The following is a 20736-nucleotide window of genomic DNA, read 5'->3' as shown; positions in this document are numbered from 1 at the left end:
TGTTGCACAGATATAAGGAATGCAGAATTGGAATTTGGGGAGTACAATGTGTACAGAAAGGATAGGAAGGGAGGAGAGGTTATGCTGTTAGTTAAGAAACACACACAATCTAAAGAAGTGCATCCAGTTGACATAGGTGGACAGTGCAATGTTCAGTCAGTTTAGTGTGACACAAGCACTGGGAAAGCAAAAATGAGGGTAGGAGTTTGCTATAGGCCTATAATGGGTACAATGAACAATTATACAGAGAAGTAGAGTGGGCCAGTAAATCAGTGTCTCACAATGGGGGCTTTTAACTTCCCAGATATTACCTGGAAGTTGTATTTGGTCACTCTCCCACTAGCATGGATTATTGGATGATTGTTTTCTACATCAGCATGTTAGAGAGACAGCCAGAGGGAGTAACACTCTTGATCTGATTATCAGCAATGATTATTCATGCATTAAGAATTTACAGATAAAAGAACTACTAGGTGGCAGTGATCACAGTGTACTGATGTGGTATTTACTTACAGATGTAGCCTACCATCAGTGGTAAAGGGAAGGGATTTTGCTTCAGTAAGCATTCAAGGAACAGTTATACAGAGAAGTAGAGTGGGCCAGTAAATCAGTGTCTCACAATGGGGGCTTTTAACTTCCCAGATATTGCCTGGAAGTTGTAGTTGGCTTTTTGTTCTAGGCTTTTTGTTCCAGCTAAGAAATACTGCTCTAGGTTTAGGCCCAAATGGATGTCAGATGAACTGAGACTCGTGGCAGAGAAAAAAAATGCATGGGATGCAAATAAATTATCAGGCAATACAGAAGCATATGGTAGGTATTAGCTAGTCTGTAATCAAGTCACAAAGAAGATTAAGCAATGAAGGCAGATTATGAGAAATCTTTTGCAAATGATGGTAAGAAAAAGAATTTTTTACTTATATAAACTCTAAAAGGAAGGGAGTGAATTAGATTGGTCCAATTCATATCAATGGTTTGACTGTAGATGATCATTCTCAGATTGCTGCCAAACTAAATGAGTATTTTGCATCTACATTCACATGAGGAGTTATTCAAGGAGAGGGCCAGATATTTATCAAACTCTAACAGGGAGTTAAAAATTGATTTTGTAATAACTCAGAGCAAAGTGGAGGAGAAATTGTTGAAAATAAACATAAGACACCTGGAGTGGATAGGATCTATCTAGTTATATTAGAGTTGGCAAGGGAAGTAAGCAAAATATTAGCCATAATTATGAGAGCATCCTTGGACTCAGGGTAAATCCCCACAGACTGGAGATGCGCAAATGTATCTCCAATTCACAAAGGGTGACACGAGTAATTACAGACTTATTAGTTTGACTTCTGTTCCAGGGAAGATAATGGAGTCACTGGTTAAAGAAGTATTGCAGGATCATCTCGATAAGACTGCAGTAATAATTCAGACACAGCATGGGTTTGTTAAGGGGAAGTCTTGTCTGACCAATTTGGTTGGATACCATGACATGGTCACAAAGGAACTGGATGCAAAAAAAATAATTTTGATATCATATACATATTATATGATTTCAGTAAAGTTTTCAATACTGTTGCTCATGGAAGACTACTGTACAAATTGGAGCAGTATGGCATTAAGGGCAAGTTCGTACAATGGATAAAAGGATGGTTGGCTAGGAGAAGCCAGAGAGTGGCTTCAATGGACATTGCTCTTCATGGAGTCCACCAAGGTTCTGTGTTGGGCCCATTGTTGTTTTGTATATTTATCAATGATATTGATGAAGGTATATCAAACTTAATGTCAAAGTTGCAGATGATACAAAGGTTGGCATGGTTGTTAATGACAGTATGCTGCTGCTGCAACAGGATATGGAGAAGTTGGGCAAATGGTCTAAGAAGTGGCAACTGAAATTTAACATTGACAAATGCAAAGTACTATACTGCATATGGATAGCAGTAACCCCAGAGAAATGTACCAACTGGGTGGTGTTACACTCAGGGTAGTGGAGATTAAAAGAGACTGGGGGTAATTGTGCAGTCATATATGAAGTTCTATGAACAGTGTAGACAGGCTGCCATAGTAGATCATAGGGTTTTGTCAATGATATATAGGAATTTTTCCAGCAGGTATAATGTTGTCATTAAATGCAGGCTCAATGCTGATGGGATTCTTCTCTTGCTCAGATTACAAACCTGAGGTGGCATAAACTGAAATTGAGGGAAGACAGTTGTTGAATAGATTTGTGAAAACTTGCCTATAGCCAGCGGGTAGCTGATTGCCTGAACAAACTTCCATCTGTCGTTGTGGAAGTTGATAGTTTAAATAAATTCAAGGCAGAACTAGACAAACATTTGGAACAAATGGATGAGTGAAATGGGAAGTTTTTTTTTTTGCTGATGCTGTATAAGCTTGCTTTTCTTGCATCATATGCCAAGTCCCAGATAAATTACTTAATTGAACTAAAAAAATGGCTAATAGTATAGAACTTATAAATTTGAGGTACTGTATTAGCCTATAGTTTGGGTATTAGTTATCTTGTGTGGATCTGCATGAAAGATTCAGCAAGGAGTAACAAGGCTTGCAAGTGTGCTTCTATGTTCAGCAGTGCAGCTCCTTTTTCAGTACAGAATGAAATTTGCTACAGGCAAACATGTAAAATCTGCAATGCTGAAGGCTTCATTTCTTTCCAGCTCTACCTTAATTTGTGGTAATCAACTTCGCTTGAATTATTTGGGAATCCAAAACTGCATGCCATCCACATGTTACTAGTCACCATTTTTGGATTTCATTGACAAACTACCACACCTCTTATCTTGCACCAATTTGTACACATTCCTGGATATGTAAGCTGTTATCCATTCTTTATCTGAAAAGCAACTAAATATCAATTAGTTATGTTTTAACTTATCAGATCCTATCTATGTGCTGTAGGGTTGCCTTTGTTTTCAATTACATACCAGGAAACTTTGAAATCATAATCCAGAAGTTATGTGCAAAAGATTATATGTTAGGGCAAATTAAACTCTTAATTTAAAAATGAATATATATTCATGTAAATTATGATTCACAAGTTCTCAAACTAAATTCCAGCACACAATATTCAATGTTTTGGAATCTCTTTTTGGTCCTATTTTCAAGATATAACTAGATAGAGAAAAGAAATTTCTAAATTTCTTTTCTCTATCTAGTATCTAGAAAATCTTAAATTAATATCTTAAGTTTATGCCAGCAGATAAAATTTTCTTTCTCATTGGTTGAAATATTATCAGCTTAATACTAGAGACTGGGGGGGGGGGGAATAAATAACAGGATATGGTGGTATAACCATACTTTCAAGATTCTTCATAAGTTGATTAGTAGATCTGTTAAATTCAAGATGAAGACTATAATCCTAGTTGAAACTGATATATCACCAGTAACTTAATATAACAACCTCAAGGGACCAGCAAATATGTAAGTGGTTAAGACAAGTTGCTTAGCACATCCTCTACATATAAATGTTTGATAGTACCCCATAAGACATTTTAAGCAGTCAAAAAGTTTTATTAAATAAAAAACTAAGCAATTTCAAATATAAGAGGAGAGAATCTGCTTGTTAATTTTTAGTTATTAGAATTTACCAACATAGAAAGATGTTTATTACTTGTTCCTGTGAATGATTTGATCTTTTGTCGAGATGTTGGAGTTCAGGTAATTTTTATTAAAAAATTTCTTCATAATGCTAAGTTCACATTTACTACTCCAGCCTCCATAGCCGAGTGGTCAGGAGTGGGAGTGCAGTAGCACATACTCTTTGAGTAGACTGGGATTCAAGCCCCTGACTGCTGAATACGATTGATCTGCCAACCCACACTGGACCAGCATGGCAGATTATGGTCCATTTTCCTCAACATGAATTGTTGAGGAGGCTTCCATCCTGCAGTGGGTTGATAATGGCTGCACTTTACCTTTTTTTTTTTTTTTTTTTTTTACTCCATGAGTGTGACTAAGCCCAATCAGGGGAGGTACCTGTGAACTGGAGATGTGCAAATGTGACCCCAATCCACAAAGGGAAACACAGGTAATTACAGACCTGTTAGTTTAACTTCTGTTCCAGAGAAATTAATGGAGGCATTGGTTAAAGAAGCATTGCAGGATCATCTAGACAAAACTTCAGTTACAGTTCGGACACAGCATGGGTTTGTTGAGGGAAAGTCTTGTCTGACCAATTTGATTGGATACTATGATGTAGTTACAAAGGAACTGGATGCAAAGAATAATTTTGATATCATATTTGGATCTTAGAAAGGCTTTTGATACTGTTGCACATGGAAGACTGCTGCACAAATTGGGGCAGTGTGGCATTGGAAGCAAGTTGCTGCTATTGTTGAGTGGGAGAAAACAGAGTGGTAATCAATAGACACTGCTCTTCATGACTTATATTATTAGTGAAGTCCTCCGGGGTTCAGTGTTGGGTTCATTATTGTTTTCTGTATTCATTAATAATGGTATATTGGGCTTAATGTCCAAGTTTGCAGACAATACAAAGGTCAGCAGTGTTGTTAATGACACTAATGACAGTACGCTGCTGCAACAGGATCTAGAAAAGTTGAGCAGATGGGCTGAGAGGTGGCAACTAAAGTTTAATATTGACAAATGTAAAGTACTGTATTTGGGAAGCAATAACCCAGAGTAATGTATCAAGTGTGTGGTACTACACTGACAGTGGTAGAGAGTGAAAAAGACCTGGGGGTAATTGTGCAGGTAGATGTGAAGTTTTCTGAGCAGTGCAGACAGTCTGCAAGAGTAGCTCATGGTGTCTTGTCAATGATATACAGGAATTTTTCTAGCAGGGATAAGGAGGTGATTATCCATTTGTATAAGGCAATGGTCATGCCACACCTTGAGTACTGTATACAGGTCTGGAAGGCCTCATTTTAAGAAGGATGTAGAGCTGTTGGAACGAGTACAGAGAAGGGCAACAAGATTAGTGAATGGAACAAAGGGTTGCTCTTATAAAAAAGGCTTAAGTTTTGCAAATTACAGTGTCTGGAGACTAGGCACCTGTGAGGTGATCTGATTGAGGTGTATAAAGCCTTGAATGGCTTGAGCATGCACAATGCTGATGGGATTCTTCCTCTTACTCAGAATAATCGCCTGAGAGGGCATAAATTCAAATTGAGGAAGGAGAGTTGTAGAATGGATGTGCGGAAATTTGCCTTTAGCCAGCTGGTGGTTGATTGCTGGAACAAACTTCCATCTGTTGTTGTAGAAGTTGATAGCTTAAATAGATTCAAGGCAGAACTAGACAAACATTTGGAGCAAGTGGATGGGCGAAATAAGGTTTGTTTTTTTTTCATTTTTGGCTGATGCTATATAAGCTTGCTTTCTTGCATCATGTGCCTTTGCTAATGCAATCAAGATCCGAGCCTTTCCACAAAGCAAAAGAAAATAATTGCACTTTGTCTTAAGAACTCTTAAGTTTATATGCAAAGGAGATTAACCACTAATATTGCACATTTGGTTATTTCTTAGTCTTCACTACTTGAATTTTGCTAAATGCCTATAAACTTAAAACATGGAGCCTTTGCCTACTATAAAAATCCTGTGCATTCTATGGCATTAGTTTGAAGTCTTAATACCATGTGTTTCTCCTAGCAGAATTGAATCTTCTATAGTAATTTTATTTCTTCTAAGGTAAACACACTTATGCAAAGGCAGAAAAATAGTCTTGTAACTGTTGTAGAGGTTAATCTGACATCTAAGTGGAAAAAGAACACTCCACCACATCTGTGGAAGAAATTCCTACCTAGTCCTTGGAAGCACTTCAGCAGTTTGAATTGTGTGATATTTGCATGGTGACATTAGAAGAGTCAAATCTTGGGTGTGCAAAGTTGGGGACTGGGAGGATGACTGTTCCAAGAAATTGTCGATAATTATATATATTATATATATATATATATATATATATATATATATAAAATTATCTTTACACAGATCATTCACTGTGTCAACTAAATTAAGTGACCTTGAACCATATTTTCCCAATTAATCTCAAAATGCCTGGTTACTTCCAAATTATATACCTAACCAGCAGAATCTCTGGTCCAACAGGCCCTAAAGTCCATGGCTTTCAACACCTTGACTTTCTGCTTCTTAGGCAAGAAGACTCAAGAAAGTTTAAAGCATCACAAAACTCCCCTCCCACTGTAAGACTAATGCTTCTCCTTTGCTTGAACTAGGATATCTTTTTATGGCTACGAATTGTTGTTCCAAAATACTCCCTAATGATATTCAATTATTCGATTCTGCAATGGAAATAGCAGGTTCATATGATTCAACCCTGACTGCTGTTGTACTACTGAGTGTGAAAATTAAATTGTGCTTTTTAATGTGTCATGCAGATACAAATATAGTCTTCCTCTAAACAACTGCCATAATCAGAATGTCAAAGCAGGAAATTATACTCATGGTTGTATTGATGGCAATCAATGGAGCCAGGTAGAGAAGGCCCCACACCATCAAATTATCACCACTGAACCTCATCACTGGTGCAATTGGATGAAGCCATTATTTGGGCATACATCTTGCTGAGATGTGTCCAGTTGACACCTGAATTGTTTAGCACGATGATCAGTTCATATCATGTTTTTTTTAATGTAATGTCCAATGCGTCTATCCTCTACATCAAGATAGGCAATGATGTGTATTACTAGGATAAAAGTTCTAGCTTACAAACAACTGTAAAACTATGTAAATCTATTGTATGAAGTATCTTTTCCAGTGGTTTTGTCCTACACTTACTCCAGTTCTGTTGACTGTTTCTGCAATCAGCTCATTAACGATGCCTCTGAGAGGAATCTCAGTATCTTTCGACTCTCAATGTGCCTCTGGAGTTATTAATATCATCAATTTTCCACTGAATAAGATATTTCCAACAGCTGATTTTGAGTGCCCCACTCTTTGTACTATCTGACAAGATGAACATGCCTGCTATGTGACAACTTCTTGTCATAAATATTGCACAGGGAATTTTTGTCATTTAGTGTATATGTGCATATCCTTTAAGTGTAATTGCCATCAACCTCTCATATGACTTCTAAAATTAACCTTTACTGCCCAGGCATAGGATGTGTCCCAACACGTCTGGAGATTAGAGTGTATATATATATTCATATTACAATTATATTTACAACATAATGTTGTAACTGTACAACACTAATATTGTAATGACAGTTGCTTGCTAGGCTTCTGTATCAAAAAAGAAAAAAATGGCAAGTGTGTGTTTTATTCTTAATTAAATTGACGTCTGCAGATTTCAAAGCAAGTGGCATAAATGGGGGGAAACTGAATGTAAAAGAAATCTTTGTAGGTGCAGTCTACAAAGTATCTTGAGGTTGTCACAGACATTCTCTCAGATATGCCAGACAAGCTGTTCTTGCTACCTGGGAGTCTAAAACGCTGATGGAACTGATATTCGGGTGACACTCAAGTCAAAGTGGACCCAATTTCGGCGAAGTCCGGACGGTCTATGACAGCCAAATCCTCTGCTTGCACCTTCACGATGGTGGGACTGTTAGTAATCCTGGGTATAACCTTCATGCACAAGTACATGGTGGGTGACCACCCAGGTGTGAACCAACGTAAGCAGGGGTCGAGGTGTGGCGCCCACACCACATGGAGGAACGCCGCCCCTCTATGTTACCAGGCAGTACTAGGTGGTAGATGACTCTCATCAACTGGTTAAATACCACCACTTTGCTTATTGGAGGCTTGAAGTGGTGGAACCCATGTTTAGTCTCTAGAGCTAAGTTCCGGCCAACCCTTACCTATCTCTTCCATCATGCAGTATGATTGATGATTTTTGAGGTTATGATGAATGTCGTGGCAAGATCCAATATTCCTTACATTTCGAGGGTACAGCTCTAAAACGGTGTTCGCAGGCTGGCCGCTAGTTAGTACACCGGACTGAACCTATTGGTAACTCTCTAGGAAGCTTCCGGATCAGCTAGTGTATAATCTTGCTACCTCTACTCTGCCAGATAGTGACTGGAGGGAGTCCGAGTAGTGTGTATGCGGGGAGCATTGTCGAGGCCACGTTATGTCAAGGATCTGGGTATATTCTTACCACATGTACGCCATATCCAAAAATTTCATTACTTCATACAGCATGTCCCACCCACTTTTTCTTACTATTGAATACACCATGAATTGTCAAAATAATAGAGCAAGCTTATCTGCGAAAAGATCTAAACCTCCCAAGGACTTCCAGTTCATTTCACAAATATACGTGGTCTCAATTCTAATCTCAACGTTGCCCATTTCCACTTGCAGTCTTCCAAACCCCATGTACTTTTTCTGACTGAATCTCAGTTATCAGTTGATTCAACTACTGCTCATCTCAGATGTCCAAATTATTTGCTGTATGATTCCTTTCGCCTCAAAGGTGGTACTTGTGCATATGTCCGTTCTGATATTCCCTGTCAGAGACTTGGCAATTTGGAATCTCCTCTCTTTGATCTTCTCTGGCTTAAAATCTCTCTACCTCATTGTATAAAATTCATCTGTTGTCTCTACCGTTCTCCCAACTCCACTAATCACTTGGAGCTCTTTGACTTCCTCTCTTTTCAACTTGACTTTCTCCAGTCCAACTTTCCTAACAGTGAGGTAATTTTCCTTGGCGATTTTAACGTTCACAACTCCAGCTGGCTTCCGTTTTCTAGTCACACCGACCCAGCAGGTCGAGATGCTGAGGCTTTTGCAATTACTAATGACCTAGCACAGATTGTTCATTTACCTACAAGAATACCGGACAATCCTAATCATACAGCCAATACGCTTGATCTTTTTCTCACAAACAACCCTTCTAAGTACAAGGTTGAAGTGAGAGGTCCTTTAGGCACTTCAGATCACAACTTGGTGATTGTCTCTTCTCCAATGGAACCTTTATCTCATGGCTATTCCCAACCTCGTATTGTTTGGCATTACAAGAATGCAAAATGGGATGACCTGCGAGACTTCTTTTCTTCTTTTCCTTGGTCTGATTACTGTTTCAAAACTTCTGATGTCAACGTTTGCTCAGATCGTGTCAGTGAAATTATTCTTGCAGGAATGGAATCCTTTATCCCACACTCCACTTTAAAATCTCGTCCTTTATCTAAACCTTGGTTTTCCAATAAATGTGCTAAGGCTGTCCAAGAGAAGAACATTGCATATCATAATTGGCTTGTTTCTAATTCTTCAGTTTCATTTTCTGCCTACACCAAAGCTTGCAACAATTGTAAAGCAGTTATTAACCAGTCCAAACTAGAGTTTGAACAGGCTACCAGTAGAAAACTTGCTTCTTGCCCTAATGGTAGCCGAGCATTCTGGTCTCTTGCCAAAGCTATTGGCCACAACTTTTGCCCATCTCTGCTCCCACCTCTGTCCAAACCAGATGGTTCTGTTGTCACTTCAGCCAAGGATAAAGCTGACCTGCTAGCATCCCATTTTTCTTCGAGCTCATGTATTAATGATCTTGGTAAAACACCTCCCACCATCCCTAACACGCTCCATTCAATGCCTCCTGTGGTCTTCCGTCAAAAGGATATCAGAAGGATTTTGATGAATCTTGATGCTAAGAAAGCTCCAGGTCCTGATGGTATTTCTCCACTTGTTCTCAAAACCTGTGCTCCTGAACTTACTCCTGTTCTTTCCCGCCTTTTTTCACTTTCTTATTCCAAAGGCGTTTTTCCTTCTGCTTGGAAATTTGCTCATATCCAGCCAGTTCCTAAAAAGGGTGACAAATGCCTCCCATCCAATTATCGTCCCATTGCAATTACTTCTACTCAATGGAAAGGTTCGGTGAAACACAAGTAGTTGCTCTTGACATCTCAAAGGCTTTTGATCGTGTTTGGCATAAAGGTCTTCTAAACAAGCTTCCATCTTATGGTTTGCCAACTGTTTTTAGTAATTGGTTATCCAGTTTTATCTCTGATCGCTCACTGAGGGTGATGGTAAATGGCTCTCTGTCTTCTAACTACTCCACTAATGCCGGTGTCCCCCAAGGTTCAGTTCTTTCCCCCACTCTTTTCCTCTTGTATATCAATGACCTTCTTCCATTGACTGGAAATCCTATCCATAGTTTTGCCGATGATAGCACATTGCATTCAACTTTCCATTTTGAGAAACCTTGTCCAGCTCAATCAGCTTCAAGTTCCCGAAAATCTGCTGCCAATTTCTTAAATGCCGATCTTCAGGTAATTCTCCAGTGGGGCAAAGACAACTTAGTTGATTTCAACCCTTCTAAAACTCAATCTTGTCTTATATCTCGCAAAAAGGATTCTTCTGCTCCTATGCTTATCTTTAGTGACACTCCGATTTCTAGGCAAAATGATATATCTCTTTTGGCGATTACCCTGACTTCTAATCTCTCTTGGCACAAGCACATTACAAATATTGCTTCCTCTGCATCTAAAAAACTTGGTTTTCTCTTTCGCTCTCGGCGTTACTTTTCTCCCAAACAGCTGCTCACTCTGTATAAATCGCAAATCCGCCCTGCCATGGAATATTGTTCCCACATCTGGGGTGGTGCCCCCATAACCTCTCTCAGGCTTCTTGATTCCATTCAGAAGAGGGCAGTTAGGTTAATTAATGATTCATCTCTAACAGAGTCTCTCCACTCGCTTTCTCATAGACGCATTGTTTCTGCTGCATGCCTCTTCTACAGATACTTCCATGGGCACTGTTCTTCTGAATTGGCTTCTATAATTCCCGCTCTCTCTTTCAAAACAGTCCGAACACGTGCCGCCACCAGCCAACATCCATTTACTGTCCAACTTCAAACCCACAGAACCAACTTTTCATTTTCCTCATTTATTCATTCAACTGCCGTTTTCTGGAACAACCTTCCTTCATACATATTTCCTGAAAATTACAATCTACAGAAGTTCAAGTCTAATGTCAACAAATATCTTCTTTCGTCTTCTCAACCTCCAACCCAAGCACGGTACTAAGTACTATAGGTTATAATACCTGTCGTGTTTGGGGTTCTAATAAAAAAAAAAAAAAAATCTGGGGTGCTGGCTATGAAATGTTTAACTTCTAGTATGTATGTACAGTCATTTCTTGATTTGCACTTTTTATAGTTTTAATAATTGAACGATATATACAACTTGTAGATTTAGACCATTTATTTCTTGCTTTAACATGGTTAGCAACAAAACATATGACAAGGTGAGTGGGTGTACTTTTTATTTGGAATAAATCATTCTTTTCATCTAAAAAACATCTAAAGATTATATTAGTTAGAATTTACAATAGAAAATTGTAAAATGTTCTGTAAATTTTAACTGGTTTATTACACTTTACGATGAATTTACACATAGTTATAAAGTAACTTCAAGAAAATGGATGAGAGTTCAAGTGTGTGTGTATAAATAAATAAATCTGCAGCCATTGTCAATCCACTGCAGGATAGAGGCCTCCTCAACAAGTCATGTTGAGGGAAATGGACCATAATCTGCCATGCTGGGACAGTGCATGTTGGCAGATTGGCCATATATAGCAGTCAGGGGCATGAATCCCCTGTCTACTCAAAGAGTGTGTGCTATACAGGGTGATTCACTACCAGTGCGACAAACTTGCAGTTGTAGGGGGCACAAAGGTGAATCGGAATCACATAGCATTGCAGGGTCCGAAATGCCTTCGTCATGCGTGAGGTCGCGTAAGCAAAGAAAAAGAACAGAAACAGCAACTCGTTAGTGTAACAGAAATCATTTTAATGACAAGTTTTACATTGGCAAAAAGCCATGCTACAGAAGGTGTTCGAAAGTTCGACCAGAAGCAGTCACACAGGCTTCACAGCGCCACCGCATGGAATCCCTAACTTTCTGGAAGATTCCTGGCATGTCTCAAATCTCCCCGGCAGCTACAGAGATGCGAGTGACGAGGTCTTCAACTGAATCAACGGGGGTCTCGTACACCAATGTCTTCATTTGACCCCAGCAGAAGTCCAGGCATGATAGGTCCGGCGATCTAGCAGGCCAATGAATTGGACCACCACGACCTATTCAGTGCTGTCCAAATGTTTAGGTGTTGGCGGACATCACTGGTGTAATGTGGGGGGGCTCCATCATGCTGGAACCACGTTGAGCGGCGCAACGACTGAGGAACATGTGCTTCTTCAATAAGTTCAGGCAGGACTTGCTGTAGAAAGATCAAGTATGCCCTACTGTCCAGACGAGGGGGCAGAAGGCACGGTCCAATGAGGTGGTCTCCAACAATGCCAGCCCAAACATTGACAGAGAAACGGCGTTGAGTTGCACGTGTTCGCGTACCATGGGGGTTCTCCAAAGCCCACAAATGGGCATTATGTTGATTGAAGGTTCCCTCTCTTGTGAAACTTGCCTCATCCGTGAACAATACGGACTCAGCAAATGCGCCGTCTGCCGCACTCTGTTGAAGAAACCAAGTAGCAAAAGTCCTCCGGAGTGGATAATCCGCAGGCTCCAATGATTGGACGCGTTGCAGATGGTATGAACTCATTTGGTTTGTTGACAGTATCCTCCATACAGTGGATTGGGAAATACCCAATTGTTGGCCTATCGCTCGAGTACTCGTACTCGGATTGCCTTCTGCAAGACGTAGGACATTCTCCTCATTGTCTGGTGTCCTCGTCGTTCGCTCTCGATTCATGGTACCTCTCATGAAACAACCAGTCTCATGTAACCTTCTGTGCACACGTGCAAAAATCGTATGATGAGGAGCAGTGCGCCCGTTACAGTCCACAGCTCCATACGCAAGGTGCATGTCGGCCTGTTCAACGTTTGAATACTCGTCCATCCTATTGCCTCGTCATTTCAGCCCCTGCAATGCTATGTGATTCCGATTCGTCTTTGTGCCCCTTACTCCTGCAAGTTTGTCACTCTGGTAGTGAATCATCCAGTGTATATATATATATATATATATATATATATATATATATATATTCCTTAGGCTAGATTGCACGTACCTTACAATCAAATTTAAAGAAATCCACTTTATCTGGTAAGCTGTTATAGCATCTTAACACTTTAACTGTATCTTGACAATTTCATTGGTAATTAGTCTTTGTTATCACCTGTAGGGAATTTAGTTCATTTAAAATTTCAGCAACTGTTAATATGGGGCTTACAAACAATGTCATTACCAAAAGTTCTTCAAAATGGAACCACCAATGATGCCATTGCTCTAAGCTCATCAAAGTTACTCCATTGCCAATCACAGCAAAAACCAGCTTTCTGAAAAAAAATAGCAGTTTTAAAAGGATAGATATATGATCTACAAAGGATACGTATGACGGGGAAGGGGGGTCCAAAAATTAGAACATGTTGGAAGGTTCTAGTCTAACTTTTGGAAAACTTAAGAGAATCATCAGATCTCTATCATGTACAAAGAATGCCATCTGGTAAACTGCTATCTTTTGCCCATGGTTACCTAGATACACAAATGTATCCCCAATTCACAAAGGGTGACATGAATAATTATAGATCTAGTTTGACTTCTGTTACTGGGAAAATAATGGCATCACTTGTTAAAGAAGCATTGCAGGATTATCTAGACAAGACTGCAGTAATAATTTAGACACAGCATGGGTTTGTTAAGGGAAAGTCTTGTCTGACCAATTTAATTGGATACTACAATGTGATCACAAAGGAACTGGATGCAAGAAATAATATTAAATCATATACTTGGATTTCAGAAAAGCTTTTGCTACTGTTGCACATGGAAGACTGCTGTACAAATTAGAGCAGTATAGCATTAAGGGCAAGTTGCTGTTATGGATAAAGGGATGGTTGGGTGGGAGAAGACAGTGGTAATCAATGGACACCACTCTTTGTGGACTAATGTTTATTAGTGGAGTACCCCAGAGTTTAGTGTTGGGCCTATTGTATGGGAAAAGGATCTGGAAAAGTTGAGCAGATGGACTGAGAGGTAGCAACTGAAGTTTAACATTAACAATACAAATTACTGCATGTGGGTAGCAGTAACCCCAGACTAACGTACCAACCGTGCAGTACTGCACTCAGGGCAGTGGAGAATGAAAAAGACACGGGTTTAATTGTGCAGACACGCTGCCAGAGTAGTTCATGGGATCTTGTCAATGATATACAGGAATTTTGCTAGCAAGGATAAGCATAATCATCTATCGATGCTGATAGGTGATTACGCCTTAAGTACTGCATAGAGGTCTGGGGGCCTCATTTTAGGAAGGATGTAGAGCTGCTGGAAAGAGAAGGGCAACAAGATTGGTGAGAGAGAACAAAGGGTTGCTCTTATCAAGGCTTAAGTTTTGCAAATTGCAGTAGCTGGAGACTAGGCACAGGCAAGTTGATCTGACTGAGTTGTATAAGGCCTTGAATGGTTTGAGCAAGTTCAATGCTGATAGGATTCTTCTTCTTTCTCAGATTATGCACTTGGGGGCATAAATTCAAATTGAGGAAAGTCAGTATTATGTTATAACCAAACAATTTGTTTACTGTTTGTATACAGAATATACCTAACTGTACAGTCTATGGTCATTCAATGCCACATTGTAAAAGAAAAAATTCCTACTGACAGAAGTGCAGAATTGACTCACAGGATGTAATATGGAGATTTAATTTCAAAGCACTGCATGTCTGTTCATAAAATTCAAGAACTTTCACTAAATACAACTTAAGTTAGATGATACTAGAGTTTCAAACTTATAAAGTACCTAATGCTATCTGGCCTTGAAATTTTATGCAATTAGGACTAGCTTATCTTCATCTCTGGTTTTGTGGTCAACAGGAATTAAAGTGCCTAGTTAGTTAATGTAATGACGTTAATGCTCAGAGCAGAATGAACTTTGCCTTCAACAATGAGTTGCCAGTGAAGTTCCTTTTCATAATGAGTGCAATACAGGGGCAACTTTCTGTAAAGCAGTTTGTTCTACTGTAAGCATTAAAACTAATGCATTAACTAGGCACTTTATAAACTCTAGAGCTCGAGTCTCCAAAAGCTTTCCCAGATAAGACTGAAACTTTTTCCTTAGATGATTGACCATATAATTGGTGTTTATAAATTCGCCATACCTTCATTTGAAAGTAGAAAATGGCAGGATTATCCAGCAATCTTTATATCCCACGCATGCCAAATAAAGTCTTATGCTGTACTTCCAAAGCTAGATCCCTCCTCCCACCTTTTTTATTAAGCTATAATTTCTTTTGCACAATTCACAATATTGAAACCAAAAAAGAAGGGAGATTGCAACAAATATTAACAATAATGTATTATTAACCTTTCCAAAAAACTCTGTTGTTGAGATTTGACTGGTTGCAGAGCAGTCATTCTTCATCATACATGACCAACAATGACAACTGCAAAAGTTTGAGATACTATATTTTTCCCAAAACTTATACCATAAAGGATTACTGAACTTTTTGTAATGTAAGATCTTATTACATTAGGTAAGTTTAACAGCTAAATGATGCATTTAGCTATTAAAGGAATTGTTTGTTCTTTTAATTTATTTTATTCAGTTACACTCTGTCAAAATCCATGCTAGCAAAGGATAATACAAAACAGCTTAATCTATGAGTATTTCATTACATCACATCTAAACAAATCTATGCCTATTGCTAATAGGCATAGATTTGCTTAGATGAAATGAAATCATTTCATTTCTAATATATTCTACAAGGAGCATATTAGAAACAAAATCTTAATCTGATTTATTAGATACTTTACCACATTGGTTTCTATCTTTACATAAATGTAAAGATTATGCAGTTACTTATGCCAGTAGTTATAGGGTTGTGATGGTCAAGAGCAGTCTTCATTAGTTCAACAATATTTTTACTTATTCTCTGAATCCTTAACTACACTGCAGTAGAATAATCAATGCAATGATTATACAATGTAAATATTTAGGTGAATGCACTAAAGATATGTTGTATTCCTTTGCAATGTCCTTTTTGCTTCGTTCCATCCTATCAGCCTCTTGTATAATTTTCAGTTTTTATTTCCAGGCTTATTTCTCCACATTTACATTTTGTCACACCATAACACTGCTAGATGAGGTTTAACATAAGCAAACTTTCAACTGATTTTTAAAAGTTCCAAAAAAGACAGCTCCCATAAAAATGGCACAAAATAGATCACAAGTGTAGCAAAAGGCTCTTTGAACCTGGCTTAACGATTGAAACTGACTCTAATGATGTTTTTCATAATGTATTTATGCTGTAGCTAACATAAAATGATTTTGTTTACATAAAAGTAAATTCTAACAATTCAGTGCCAATATGCTGTGTGGAACTTTGTATTCACGGGGTTAAAACAGACTTTGTAATATATATTAACTAAATTTTATAATAAACGAATGAGTTTCATAGAAAAGCCTATCCTTTCACAGGGGAATGATATTTGCTTCATATAAATCAGTATTTTGTAATTGTGTTAATGAGATTCTACTGTATTTCCATGCATTAGTCATGGCTGATTTTATTATATGTGAATTGAGGTAAGGGTTACTTAACTTGAAGCAGAGCTAAATTTTATACTTATAAATTTTTTGAAGCTTTTCAATATAAAAAACTGCATATTATTTTCAATTTCAGCAAACTTGAGCAATAAAAGGAACTACCATGAAGCCTTCATCAAGTTTGGATTCACTGGTATTTTTGAGAGGGGGAAAAAAGCCTCAATGTGTTGTCTGCATGTTGGTTCTATCACCAGAATCATTGACACCAAGCAAACTGGAATAGCATCTTAAAACACATCATCCTGAACTTTTGAACAAAGACTTAGATTAGTTCAAGCTGAAAGAAGAGAATGAAATGGCAAAGGCTGTGGATGCCTATGGTGTTTCACATGAGGCTCATCATTCAACGCTGAAAGAAAATTATGAAGTTTATTTACTTGTTGTGCAGAAAAAGAACACTCCATTGCTGAGGAAGGTGGATTACTGGACCAGATCTTGCAGAGTAATTTAACAGTGAAACAAATTTTTGATATGACAAGCAAATACTTATGAGCAACTGACTGTAGAGCTCAAACAACCAAAGCATGGAGTATTCAAATCAATGAGAGGCATTACTAGTACTGCACATTTAATGGCATTTGTGAGATATATGCAGGCCATACATTTAAAGAAGATTGTCTATTTTGCTTGTTCCTTGAGGTGCACTTGTGCAGTTAATATATTTTGTAAACTGCAAGATTTCTGTAATTTACATAACTTGTTCTGAAATAAACTCTATGAAATAACAACAGATGGTGTGGCAGCTATGATGGAGGTCACATCAGGGCTTCGAGTTTTAATGTTCAGTATTGCTCAAAACATTATTGGCCTTCATCGTATTTTACACCAAGCAACTCTAACTGCAAAAATGTTACCTGATGATTTGAAGTTGTGATAAGTACTAATTATATCAAAGGAAGTTCTTTAAAAACCATGCATGTTTCATCTTTTGTGCCAGGATATGGATAGCCAAGATGAAGTGCTTTTTCATCTAGAAGCATGTTGGTTATATTGGAGCTCAAACATTCCTTTGAGGCAGCTATATTTCTGAGACAACAGAAGAATGAGTTAGTGCTATACTTTGAGAATTCAGTGTGGATCTCTAAATTGGCATATTTAGCTGAAATTTTTGACAAACATAAAATACTGAATAAAACGTTGCAGGGACGAGAGAAAACAGTCATCAAAGCAACAGAGAAAATCCAAGCATTCCAAGACAAGCTTGACCTTTCAATCATGTAGCAAAGACACATTTTGCTGTTTTGTCTACACTGGTGCAGTTGATAGAGGACATGAGGTAGATCTAAGTAAGGTTAAACATTTGCGAACACTAAAAATGGAACTAGAGCAATAAATTCATCTACTGAATTTACACTGAGATGGAGTTACCAAAATGTTTCTAGATTCTGGTGAGAGTATAATAGTTTTGGTTAAAGATGAAGGGAAAATAAAAATATAATCAGCTTAGAACAAGCCCAAGTGGTTTTTCCCACTAGTTATCTCTTTGAAGTTTGATTTTCTAGTTTAGTGTCAATTAAATGTAAAGCAAGAAACAAACTGATAAATGTGATAGAAAATTATGCATTCTAAGTAGGTGATGTTTAAAGATAAATAAAATTATTTACAATTTTAAAAATATAGATTATTCTAATGTAATAAATAAGTAGATATGTCTCAGCAATTATGAACATTTCAAAATGTATTTGCATTAAAAATGTTAATGAAGTGATTTCAGTGGTAAAAGTTTTCTATTTTTGCAGAAATACTTTTTTACATTACAGAAAAATCATTGGGGGGGGGGGCCTTACGGAGACTGAACACTTGCCCAGACAAGGTCACTGACAGATCTCTCTGTGAACTGCTGCTATGCTTTTAGGAGCCTCTGCTCTAGGGTATAATGAAGCTTGCGTTTGTTTTGCCGAAGAAATCAAATAAAAGTTGCAATTTTTTTAAACCATGTTTTTTTTTTACCCTTTAGTGGGTTCCAGCTTTCACACAAGAGTTAAGTCTTTACTGCATTCCAACCACTTTAAAGTATGCTTATGGTAACATATAGTAGAATTTTAGAATTAAGGCATGTTTGTGCTGTTCTAATTTCATTTATAGCATCAATCAAGCAATCTGTTACTGTTCATAAGTGGTTCATTGATAATCAACAAGAGAGAACAAGATTTGATTTCATCTAATTTGATTAGGTCTGACATAACACATTCACTAAGCATTTTGGATAAAGTGCCACAAAACATTTACATGCAAATTGCTTTTTGTAAACACTAATTTTCAGAATGGAATTTTTGAAAACTGACACTTTCTATCCATTTTATTTGGCAGTTAATATTCAAATAATGTTCCTTCATGACAGCATTATATAATGCCTCCACAAGTTGGTTATCATGAACAATTGATAGTAATCAAAACTTTTAGTGAAAAGAACAAAGGATTAAGCTTGTTTGATATTACAGCATAACCAAAGCATATATTTTTATGTGGGATCCACTGAGATCAAATTTTGGGTACTTCTGTATTGAACAAGAATTTTTTTTTTTTTTTTTTTTTATGGAATATCTGAAACTGCAGTATAATGAGACTATTTTTCAAGGTTGTACTGCATATTTTACATTTTAGTGTTTTTCCAATTTGAAACAAATCATTTGTAATGTTTCAAATTAATAAACAATCGTTCTTTGCTAGAACTGAGAAATTATCAGCTAATGTAAGTAACAAGAAATTAATGCTGCACAGCCTACCTTGATAAAAGTTCATTTTTGAATTTTTCTGCATTTAGTTCTTTTCGTAACTGGGCTTTAGTTTTATTTGCAAACGGGACAAGTGCTCTATGTTGCACTACTGCTGCAGCAGAAGGTCTCAGTTCTGGATTTGGATGGATCATTTGCTGAAAATAAGGGGAAAAAAATATACATAAAATAAAAGCCTTGAATGCTTTTACATACCATGACTTTCAAAATTTAAGTTGTTTCCAAGAAAAAGCAACAATGCTTTACAGGCTATATTGTCTTTACAAGTTAATTCGTTCCTAGTGTGCACTCGTAAACCAGGAATTTATTTCCAATAGACAATGTTAAAAACGGGTTACGTTCTCAACAATGAAATTAGCTAGCTAATTAATTTGTTTAATTTATCCAAAGAAATGAAAACACAGCCTGCAAAGTCAAGCAAATTATAATTTAAAGACAAATTAGATAATTTAAAGATAAAGATTTATGACTTACAAATGTTAAAGAATGTTTATTCTTCATCATCATCGACTAAATGCACACTCGTCGATCACTCATTGGTTTGTTGCACAAGGAAATGCTTCAAGGGGCATTTGTTTCCAAGATAATCTCTACTCTTTTCTTTATAAATTTAACATTAGTATGCATAACCTTTTTTTAACGGCACGCACAAATTGCAACTAATTAACATGATACGCAAAAGTGAGAAGCTTACAAAGCTTTAAAAAAGGAATGAAGAGCAGATTCTGAAAATTTGTTTTTTGTATGATTGAAGATTGCAGCGAAGGGGAAACACATTTCACCATAATAACATAAAAACTACACAATTTCAGCTATCGGTATTTTCACAAATGCAATAACATCAAGTTTACTACCTGTTTATAATTGATTGCACTAACAGAAAAGTCCAATAAACTGAAAACTGCTAATTGTTTTTGTTTTATGGTCGTGACCTCCAGAAATGTGCTTTAGAAAAATATCACAAATTTAAAATTGATTCTTATAACAGAACAATGTCGAGCATTTCTGTGCCCTGGCCACCCTTGTCGGTCAGATATGATAATGATGAAAGTGTATTGCGTTTTAATGATTTCAATTGGTAACTAATACAATTTACATTATAAAAATGATCTTTTAGAGATAAATAGCTTCACTATATAGTAAAAATTTCAAATTCCAAGGTCTTGGTATGAATAACTGAAAAACACTATGTTATTGAGTTCACATTATGATATTTTCACGATAAGATGGTGTTTCTGGAACAGATTAATATCGTAAAGCGGGGTGCACTGTATTGTATAGCTAGGCGTGTGGTTTGAAATGTGGTATTTATGAATGTTTAACGTTCATATTTTCAATTTTCTTGATACTTTGGGGAGGGGGGGGATTTGGAAACCTGGATACTGCCAGTACATATTTCTAGATATAATTGGTATTGGGACAACAGGAATCTGAACTTATTTCTTTTATCTTGAAAATCTACATATGTCAAATTCATCCCTTCATTTGCATAATAACCTTGCATTTCTATAAATATCGTTAATATCC

General features: G+C 37.3%; 1 protein-coding gene and 1 long non-coding RNA gene across 3 annotated transcripts in view; one reads left to right on the top strand and one right to left on the bottom strand.

Moving 5' to 3' along the window:
* The window catches only part of Wee1 (Wee1 kinase), a 101210-nt gene that overhangs the window by 24788 nt on the left and 55686 nt on the right, over nt 1-20736 (bottom strand). The window contains exon 9 of the mRNA XM_090380023.1: nt 19201-19346. Within this exon, the coding sequence (XP_090236149.1) occupies nt 19201-19346 (146 nt within the window). The remainder of the gene's footprint in view (nt 1-19200; nt 19347-20736) is intronic.
* Nucleotides 1-20736, top strand: part of LOC150082170 (uncharacterized) — a 162874-nt gene that overhangs the window by 92047 nt on the left and 50091 nt on the right. The window lies entirely within an intron of this gene.

Source organism: Mastigoproctus giganteus, chromosome 8 (assembly GCF_048544385.1).
Source record: "Mastigoproctus giganteus isolate SK-2022 chromosome 8, ASM4854438v1, whole genome shotgun sequence".
In the NCBI taxonomy this organism is placed as follows: Eukaryota; Metazoa; Arthropoda; class Arachnida; order Uropygi; family Thelyphonidae; genus Mastigoproctus; species Mastigoproctus giganteus.
This window is presented reverse-complemented; position numbering and strand designations above follow the sequence as displayed.